Consider the following 10,284-nt stretch of genomic DNA (forward strand, 5'->3'; position numbering starts at 1 on the left):
GCCATCAGTTTGGGCGTCCTTGGCCTGGAAAAGTTGAAGAACCCTGTTTCATAACATTAGATATCAGCCTATGAGCAAAAAAATAAAAAGTTTTAAAAAGTATTTTGATTGAGATTGAGGTATTTTAGTTTTTTGTATTTTTCTTAAGTCTATGAAATGTTTTATGGTTTTATTCCACCATAGGAAAGAATATTGTCCATCAGATCACTGTGACCCTGGAGGATCTTTACAACGGAGCAACCAGAAAACTCTCCGTACAGAAGAACTGCATTTGTGAGAGATGTGAAGGTAAGAGCCTCTGCAGTCTGAGCACACAGCCTACCAAGGTTGGTTAAAATTTGAAGTGCTTCTTTACACATTGGTTTAATTTACTGAATTATGATGTTTAAAGGATTGATGAGACGTTATTTATTTAATCTAATTTCACATTCAAATGTTGCAGCAGGACTTAGGAAGTGGTTCTGAGTTATTATGAATCACATAAAATCAAATTATTTTAACACAAATACCCTACATGTAGTAGCTCCATGGAAGCACTCCGATGATTAAAAACTAGTAGAAAACCATCTCCATGTGATCACGTCAGAGGGAGAATAATTTTGTAGCTAGATAAATATTCTAGCCGTAGGTTTGGTTTCTGGCAGACGCTCACGGTAGATGCTCACCAAACAACCAAAAAACACATCCTTCTTAAAATGTCCAAGCACAGAAATGAAGCCTGGGGTGCTTTTTGATATAATTGGTGCTCTGAGTGGGTTACTCTGACAGCTAAAAGCATATTTTACTGTCTCTATATTCCAGTTAACGATTAATCAATAACTAAATTAGTTGACGATTAGTTTAACAATCAATTAATCCGTTTAATTGTTTCATCCCATCCAGTTTTTTCAGGTTACCTTTGTTTAAAGGGGTCATAGAATGATTATATAGGGTATTTGCTGCTGGTTCTTAAGGTTTCTGAATAGGGTGTGTAACATCGGTTGGGCTGAAAATGGCATATTTGCTGTTCTATGAGCACTAATGCAAGCCTGGTTAAAAGCTCTAGAATGAAACAACAGCTTTTCCTCCTTTTATGGTATGCTCATGAATATTTAGATGAGCTGTGCGCTGATTGGTTGGTTTACAACGAGCAAAGCTGCAAAGCAAATACTCATCATAGCAACAAGAACTCACTCACTGAAACATCAAAGTGTTGATACAGTAGGGTGACCAGACACCCTCTTTTTCCCAGACAAGGCCCAACTTTCAAAACCAAAAAAATGTCCAGGGGGAATTTCAAAATTATCCAGGATTTTGGTCGACTACAGTGCAGCAGAACCGAGCCATGAGCCGGGGCTCCTGCCTATTTTATTTATTTATTTTTTCCTACTTGCTTTGATTCTGTTTTATTTCCTATAGTTTAATCATGTAAAGCACTTAGCATTGTCTTTGTACTGAAATGTGCTAAACAAATAAATTTGCCTTGCCTTGCCTTGCCTTACCGGGCAGGCGGGGGGAAGCATACTGTCACCGGGTTGGATATATGTGTGTATATATATTAGGGTCGTGGGTACTTGTTGATGGCATTAAAATTATTTCTAAGAGCATTAAAAAGCATTAGATTAGAGTTCCTCGTTCCTGTATGAACCCTGATACTGCTGTGATGATATGACTTTTAGGCTAATGACACAATTTTTTCTGTAGTTGGATCCATGTGTCCTCAGATTAAGAAATGTAACAGCAGGCATATTTTCAGAAAGCCAATCTTCAGCAGACATATCAAAACACACAGACAGGACTTGTTGAGACAACAGTTGAGACTCCCTTCAGCTCCTGTGTGGACTGGATGCATTTGGAACGCTGGAGCTTAATTAGCTTTGACAGGTGGATTAGATTAGAGTCTGACTGGTTTACTTAGCTGTCAAAACAAGTAATTCTATGAAAGTGTTTTGGTTGGAACAGGTTTAAAATGTTGTTGAATTTGATCAGAGAGGCTCCAGTCTTTCAATTCAGTCAAACAATGTTTTCTTTGTTTGCTTTTAACCCCTAAAAAATATTTTCTTCACACTCATGTACTTCTTTATGCATGTCTTAAAATCCCATTAGGAGAAAGGAGGAAATAATGGTGGTTTAATTTCCCTTGTGGTTTTCATCTGCACTGAAGGCTCTGTTTTTCTCCATGGCAGGTCGTGGAAGTCGTAAAGGAGCTGCACAGATGTGCATGTCCTGCCATGGTACTGGAGTGCAGGTCCGCATGCATCAGTTACTTCCCGGTATGGTTCAGCAAGTGTCCACGGTGTGCCACAGCTGTCAGGGAGAAGGACAGAGAATCAGCCAGAAGGACCGCTGCAAAACATGCGGAGGACGCAAGATCATGCGGCAGAAGAAGATCCTGGAGGTTCACATCGACAAAGGTTTGGATTAGACTTGTCTTTTTTGGTTGGACAGTGTTCATTAATACTTGAAAGAGAAAGTTGAAATTTTATCTGTTTTTTTTTTTAGTTGTTTTTGTTTTTGTATTGTTCTACAGGAATGAAAGATGGGCAGAAGATCATTTTTCATGGTGAGGGGGACCAGGAGCCAGGGCTGGAACCAGGTGATATCATCATCGTCCTCGACCAGCAGGAGCATGCAGTTTTTACACGGTAAAAAAACAAAAGGGGAATAAAATATGCAGGGTTTAATTCAACTGTAGATAGACTATAGAATAGTCAGATTTACAATCAATGTTAATATAGCTCTATCTCAATGGGTTTTAGCAATGATATGTGTAAAAAATGCAAATGAGGTAAAGAATATATTCCAGAACACATCTAGTAGAAAGAAAACGTCTGCAACTTGAATTATATTTATAGATTTGATGTAGTGTAGGGAAGTCAGCTCTGTTGTTGAAGTGTTTTTGGTCTTCAGGAGAGAAGAAGACCTGCTGATGTCGATGGAACTGCAGCTGGTCGAGGCTTTATGTGGTTTTAAGAAACCGGTTCAGACGCTGGATGGCAGAACTCTCCTGGTCACATCCCATCCAGGTAAAGCTGAACTTTCAAAACAAAGCTGAATGTTTATTGTTTGAATTCTTTCTGGTTTAATCATTGAAGATGCTTTTTATTTCTCTGTTCATCAAGGTTTAAGTTTATAATGATGCTGCTTGCCTATTTGACAGTCAAAAAATTGAGTTATTTTATATCCTTTTTTTTATTATTGCATTAAAGATGAGATATTGTTTCCCAGCTAGTTTGCTTGTACTAATCTCTCTGCTACCCCTATTTGTCTTTTAGGAGAGCTAATTAAACCTGCAGACACAAAGTGTGTCCTGAATGAGGGGATGCCCATGTATCGCAGACCTTTTGAGAAAGGACGTCTTATTATTCATTTCTCGGTAAGAACTGGAGGTTATTAATTTTTAGGTAAATATAAGCCTGAAAGAAAGCTGTTCCAGAACCCTTTGCTACTCTGATATTTAAAAAAAAAAGGGCTTAGATCCTCAGGCGAGATAAAGAATTAATAATAAGTTCTCTTTCCATAAATGTTTCACTTTGCTATATATGGACATTTTAGTTGCTTATCTTCTTGCTCTGAGTCTTTGTACAAAGTTTCAAATGTTCATCCTTCTAGGAACATAAATGTTTGTTGGCTCTGCAGAACTGGGTCACAATTTCTGAATCTCTCCAAGAATTGCCACCTGCCTTATTCTATAGTTGTTGCTTTTAAAGATTAGGTCATTCTAGCCTTACTTAACTTTAGCATCACTTGTAAACTATGAGCGGCAAAACTTGTGAAGAAATATAATACTAAGACGTTGAACACTAAAGTACATTTACAGTAGTTAAAAGTATCTCCATTTCACCTTTTATATTATAGATAAAAATAGCATTGAAGTAAATGAAAAGGATTCATCTGGGGAAATATCTACAAGCATTAGTGTATTTATTTGAATTTAATCTGACAGAAGAAGAGAGTATATTTGATGCAGAAGAAAACAAGATGCACCCTTTCCCCAATATTTTAAAGATTCAAATATGGAAAATGTTTCTTACGGAAGAGGATTAGGGCCACTGAAAAAAAAAACTGTTAACTGATTATTAAATTTTTTTTCAGTTTAACATAGGAAAAAGTCAGAATTCTGACTTTTTTTCTCAGAATTCTGACTTTAATCTCACAATTCGGACTTTTTTCTCAGAATTCTGACTTTTTTTGCAGAATTCTGACTTTAATCACATAATTCTGACTTTAATCTCATAATTTTGGATCTTAATGTAGATGGGCATGATGAAGGAAGAGATGTGTTTCTATACATCCTTTGCTGATTCAATGCTAAAAATGATGGGTGATGTGACAAAATGTAAAAAGCTGAATTGATATGAATACTTATGGGAAGCAGAGCTCCAAATTTAACTACTTCCTGCCTATATCCACTAGGTGGTGTTCCCGCATGCCAATTTCCTCCCCAAGCACAAGCTGAAGGAGCTGGAGCACTACCTCCCTAGAAAGGTGGACACAGAGGAGATGGACAGCATGGACGAAGACCTCTACATCTATGCCGACCTGGAGGACTGTGACTTGGAAAGCAGGCGAAGACACAGGCATCAGTACTACTACATGGACGAGGATGACTACTCCAGCACCGGCGGCGTTCAGTGCCACACGTCTTAAGTCCCATCTTGAGACCAAAATCCCCATCTCTGATGCAATGCACCTTTTTGGACTTTTGTGCACATTTTTCATTCCGTCAACTTATTTTACTTTTAATTTCCGTCCTAGCACAATTTTAAATGTCTGGACTCTCTATTTGTCAGCGGATTGTGTTTTTTGGACTTTACCTTAAGTTCCACATTCTTCTTGTGACCATAGCTCCATTTACACTAGCCTTTTTGAAACTGCTCTCATTGAAATTTGGGGCGGAGGATGCTATCCAGGCACATAAGTTCCTTAATGTTATGGGCGTCGCCATTTTTGTTTGCATAATTCCCGCCTTGAGATCTGTAGTATCATGGACCACAGCTAAAAGGCAAGGAACTATGCTAGGGTGATGTATAAATGGTCGTAAGAACCGAGCTCGGCCCGGTTAACTGATCCAAGCTCCATCTGACCTCGGCACGGATCAGTTTCAGAAGGCTAGTGTAAACGAGGCACATATTTCAATCTTTTTTGTTGTTCTAAAGCACTGTGGTTAAACATGAGGGTTGTTATCCCAGTGTCTTTAGACACATTTAAAGCATTTACACTAAAACTGATGCCAATATTCCTTTAAAGATAACCTGATTTTAAGTGGTGTTACTTGCTGGTTGTAAACAATTTGTTAATGACTGTTGGTTGTTTTAAGAAGCTTTCAGATCGAGAACTGTGCTGAAACTTGATTTGAATTTTTGATGCTGACTTACCCTTTAAAGGGCTATTATGAGACAGTTTTAATGAATCTTAAAATGTGACTGGAAGATGTGAGTTTGAACAAAGGGGGCGGTACTTTCAAAGGTTCAAGCCACTAAATTGTAGATATTTCAAGCTGATATTTAAGTTTAGTATTTCACTCATTCTTAGCTTCAGTTCTGTCTTGGGTTTGATATCAGATGTTTAACTGAGTGTTTTCTGTGCGTGATTGTTACAAAAGAAAGCAATTTACAGATGTTTAAAACCCTCCAATCATGTGATTTGCGAACGTTATTGGTTGTAACCCCAGGGTATAAAGTGCCTGTTGTAGCTACATTGTCAAATGAAGATTAACCAAGGTGTGGATTCCTTATGTAAAGACGTGGTCAACAAGTCGGCAGAAAAAGATGCACATAAATTAGGAATTCAGACAACTAATCGAAGTACAAAGAGGAATATTTTGGTGTGTTTGTATTGGTACCGAAGTTGATCATTGTCATGTAAAAACCAGATGGGATCTGCAAGGTTCCAGAGGGATTTAAATGGGGCAAGTCTTGTACCTCATTAAAGTGTCGTCTTTTTCAACGCCTTATAAATCAACTTGAAGTAGCTGGATGACGCGGTGGTCGACTCCTGACGTTGGTTAACAGAACTGCTTCCACAAGGACGCATTCAGGAGATCATCTCCTCAAAGCAGGTTCTATTTGAAAGTATTCAAGGTGTGATGAATGATTCTGAAGTAAGTTAGCTAGAGTGTTCTTTTAACTCCATTGATGTTCGGACCAAGAATGTGATCATGTTTTGTTAATAAATAGCATTTTGGGGTCTTAAGTCATATGAGATATCAGATTTTTTTTTTAAATCACTGTTGTGCTGAGGAAAAATCCCAACTTGGCACAGACTAGTGGGGGTTCTCAAAGTGTTTCTAAGTACATTTATTATGGTTACACTGTGTCATCAAAGATTTAAAACAACTGTTCAACAGTCAAAATAATTTTATTGAATCTTAACTTTTTGCTACAGTTTGAAAGGTTTGGCAGAGCATTTGTGGTTTTGAAGAATTAACCTCTTAATTTTTTTTCTGTACCTTTTTCACACTGGTAAATATGGAGGACCAGGAGAGTCATTGAAAAAGAACAACCAGATTTAACATTTAAATCATACAATTAGTAATCCAATTTAAAAAGCGTTTTCTGATTGCATGTTTTGTGAACAAAGTGAAAACAATAATGGAATAACTGATTAGGAAAGTTACATCAGATTTAAAAAAATTGTGGTTATTAAATTTCCGTTTAGATTTGAAAATACATTAAAGACCAAAAGTTCCAACAAACCTCATTCAAAGAGTTTCCTTTATTTTCATGACTATGAAAATTGAAGACTCGCACTGAAGGCATCAAAACTGAATTATATACTTAACAAAAAAGTGTGAAACAACTGAAAATATGTCTTATATTCTAGGTTCTTCAAGTAGACACTTTTTGCTTTGATTACTGCTTCACACACTCTTGGTATTCTCTTGATGAGCTTCCAGACGTAGTCACCTGAAAAGGTCTTCTAACAATCTTGAAGGAGTTCCCAGAGGTGCTTAGTGCTTGTTGGCCCTTTTGCCTTCACTCTGCGGTCCAGCTCACCCCAAACCATCTCGATTGGGTTCAGGTCCAGTGATTGTGGAGGCCAGGTCATCTGGCGAAGCACCCTATCACTCTCCTTCTTGGTCAAATAGCCCTTACAAAGTCTGGAGGTGTGCTTGGGGTCATTGCCCTCTTGAAAAATAAATGATGGTCCAACTTAATGCAAACCGGATGGAATAGCAAGATGCTGTGGTAGCCATGCTGGTTCAGTATGGCTTCAATTTTGAATAAATCCCCCTCACACCATCACACCTCCTCCTCCATGCTTCACAGTGGGAACCAGACATGTAGAGTCGATCTGTTTACCTTTTCTGCATCGCACAAAGACACAATTGTTGGATCCAAAGATCTGAAATTTGGACTCATCAGACCGAAGCACAGATTTCCACTGGTCTAATGTCCACTCCTGGAGTTCTTTAGCCCAAGCAAGTCTCTTCTGCTTGTTGGCTGTCCTTAGCAGTGGTTTCCTAGCAGCTATTTTACCATGAAGGCCTGATTCACACAGTCTCCTCTTAACAGTTATTCTAGAGATGTGTCTGCTGCTAGAACTCTGTGTGGCATTGACCTGGTCTCTAATCTGAGCTGCTGTTAACCTGCCATTTCTGAGGCTGGTGACTCGGATGAACTTATCCTTCACAGCAGAGGTGACTCTTGGTCTTCCTTTCCTGGGCCGGTCCTCATATCAGCCAGATTCTTTGTAGAGCTTGATGGTTTTTAATTAGCAAGTAATGATGGCCACTCGTTTTTCTTTCCTTAGCTGCTTTTTTCTTGTCATAATACAAAATCTAACATTCAGTAGGACTACCAGCTGTTTATCCACCTGACTTCTGCACAACACAACTGATGATCCCAACCCCATTTATAAGGCAAGAAATCCCACATATTAAACCTGACAGTGGACATCTGTAAAGTGAAATCCATTCCTTGTGACTACCTCTTGAAGCTCATCAAGAGAATACCAAGAGTGTGCAAAGCAGTAATCAAAGCAAAAGGTGGCTACTTTGAAGAACCTGGAATTTAAGACATATTATCAGTTGTTTCACACTTTTTTAAGTATATAATTCCACTTGTTAATTCATAGTTTTGATGCGTTCAGTGTGAATCTACATTTTTCAGTCATGAAAATAAAGAAAACTCTGTGATAATGGATTAATACATACAATTTACAGTTCCTCTTTAATAATTCAATTTAACATGTACAATTGTATTTCTAATTAAAAGATTTTAAATGTGAAACTTGAAATTGTCCTCAATAGATAAATGTCTTGTTCACACTTGGAGAAATATTTTTTTTAAAACAGCAGTTATACCATACAACTCTGAATGACTCTCCCTCTGAGGATTTGTGTTTTACCCAAATTCTACCCTTTAAAAGAGTGGATTATACAGATCTGACCCTAAAATGAGTTTACAAAAAGCTCTTTAAATGCACCCCTTTTTCAATTATGAATTTATTTGGATTCATCCCTCCTATGGCAGACAAAGTGATATCCACAATGCAGTAAACATACCAAAAAGAGAGCAGTGACTTCACCCAACAGTGACAAATAACAGTTATTAGATGCAAGTAGAAGACAGTGTTAGCTTTAGGGACCTTCTAAAAGTATGCACAGGAACACCACTACAAAAAAATGCAGCTAATACAGACAGGAAGCATGCATATTTCTGAATTATTGCAGAACCACAGCAAGGCAGTCAACTGAGGTAGCATGCAGATAAATCACAGAGCATTATAAAGAAAAGAAAAAGTTTATTTACAAAAAAAGACAGTAAAGCATCAAATACCTGATATTTTTAATGCCCAAACATTAGGCAGTTTCTACTGTAAATCATTTTTACAACAGTTCACCATCGTGCATTTTCATGTCTGTTAGAGACAAGAAGAGATGAGAGAGTTGGATTCAAATAGCTCTGGTTCAGTTGGACTAACAAGGAGCACCATGGAGAGCTCCGCCAAACCTCATACAGCAAAGTTCATACAGCATTCTGATGGAAAGTGAATCAGGTAAAAAATAAAAATTACACATTCAGACAAATAAGAAATATTTGGATGGTTCTCTCATCTTTAGCTGTATCCTGAATCTCTTGATTATAAAAATGTAAAAGTCCCTTTCGTACACTAAAAAAAATAGCTGAACTGCTGGTGAAGGCCTTCTAAGAAAATAAAATCTGTCAATCAGGCACCATATAACTCATAAAGGTTCAGGTTTTGTGAGGCTCTAATAAAAAAGAGCGTTTAGCATCTCACCCGCAGTAGATAACTTTTTCTTGGTTTGTTTTACCCAGTAAAGGTAGAAGGTGGTGAACCATAATTTTTTTTCTCTCAGTCTGCTCCTTACATTACAAGTTATATTTTCATGTTTCCCTCAAAGGCATTGGGGGTGCACCACCTTCTGTTTTGATAAATAACAATCCAGTACAATAGTTTTTTGTTGTTTAACAGTGACAGCAGTTTTGGAATTTTTACAAAAAGTCCACTTTGGTTTTAGTCTCTCTTAGCATCATCCACTGGCACCGCCTAATCTGATTTTACCCATTAATGATTTAAGATGAATGAAAATGCTCCGCTACAGAAAAGATACAAGCTGTATAAAAGTTTGATAGAAGTTTTCATGTAAAAATTCAGATTCATCCCTTTAAGCTTTATCTTAATGCTTTTGAGCTCTGCAGTGGACTCCCTAGCTCCTCCTCAGTCTGATGCAGGGACTCTTTAGGATTTCCACAGCATTAACAGCCCATCCTCGCTGTAGGTGGCAATCAGGTTCTCATGTGGGTGGTGAGCGATGCCAATTACATCTTTCTCATGGACCTGTGGGTTCAGCGGAATGAATATTAGTAGATATTTTCATTCCCCTGCCTGGAATGTTTAAACCAAACAATGAGACAGCAAAATATGTAGTTAGGAAACACTGATGGCTTGTCTGAAACATAATAGTGGAGTATTAGCTGCGGGGCTTACAGTCAGCGTTTTCTCCAGCCTCCCTGATGTGTAGTTGAAGCAGTACAGCACACAGTCCTCCCCCACACAGTAGATCCACTCTCCGTGGGGTGAGACAGTGCAACAAATGAAGCACGCTCTCAGTGGCTGCTCAGAACAAAAGGTCTTCACTGTCTGAGGAGGAAGATAGAAGGAAACGCTAAAACATCCACTCTCCATTATGCATTATTGTAAATGGGAACTCATTAGTCTGTTTAGGAAATATTTTAACACAAAAATTATTATTATTTTCCTGAATGACAACCAATCCACCAACGCATGCTTCCTTCCTTCCTTCCTTCCTTCCTTCCTTCCTTCCTTCCTTCCTTC

The 10,284-nt window shown here is 38.0% G+C and overlaps 2 protein-coding genes across 3 annotated transcripts in view; one reads left to right on the forward strand and one right to left on the reverse strand.

Annotated features, from left to right (window-relative positions):
* Positions 1–6,606, forward strand: part of dnaja1 (DnaJ heat shock protein family (Hsp40) member A1) — a 10,519-nt gene extending 3,913 nt beyond the window's left edge. Inside the window, exons 4-9 of one of the 2 annotated variants that reach the window (XM_015394956.1) lie at positions 184–288; positions 2,166–2,393; positions 2,510–2,624; positions 2,890–3,005; positions 3,255–3,355; positions 4,396–4,629. In XM_015394956.1, coding sequence (XP_015250442.1) covers positions 184–288; positions 2,166–2,393; positions 2,510–2,624; positions 2,890–3,005; positions 3,255–3,355; positions 4,396–4,629 — 899 coding nt within the window. Of the gene's footprint in view, positions 1–183; positions 289–2,165; positions 2,394–2,509; positions 2,625–2,889; positions 3,006–3,254; positions 3,356–4,395 lie in introns of both variants that reach the window. The other variant, XM_015394957.1, reaches the window with a different exon arrangement.
* Positions 6,607–8,452: 1,846 nt separating this feature from the next.
* Positions 8,453–10,284, reverse strand: part of smu1 (smu-1 suppressor of mec-8 and unc-52 homolog (C. elegans)) — a 10,795-nt gene continuing 8,963 nt past the window's right edge. Inside the window, exons 11-12 of the mRNA XM_015394948.1 lie at positions 9,937–10,089; positions 8,453–9,786 (exon numbers count right to left, since the gene is read on the reverse strand). Of these exons, the coding sequence (XP_015250434.1) occupies positions 9,688–9,786; positions 9,937–10,089 (252 nt within the window). The 3' untranslated portion in view covers positions 8,453–9,687. The remainder of the gene's footprint in view (positions 9,787–9,936; positions 10,090–10,284) is intronic.

Source organism: Cyprinodon variegatus, unplaced genomic scaffold (assembly GCF_000732505.1).
Source record: "Cyprinodon variegatus isolate N-32 unplaced genomic scaffold, C_variegatus-1.0 Scaffold715, whole genome shotgun sequence".
Classification (NCBI taxonomy): domain Eukaryota; kingdom Metazoa; phylum Chordata; class Actinopteri; order Cyprinodontiformes; family Cyprinodontidae; genus Cyprinodon; species Cyprinodon variegatus.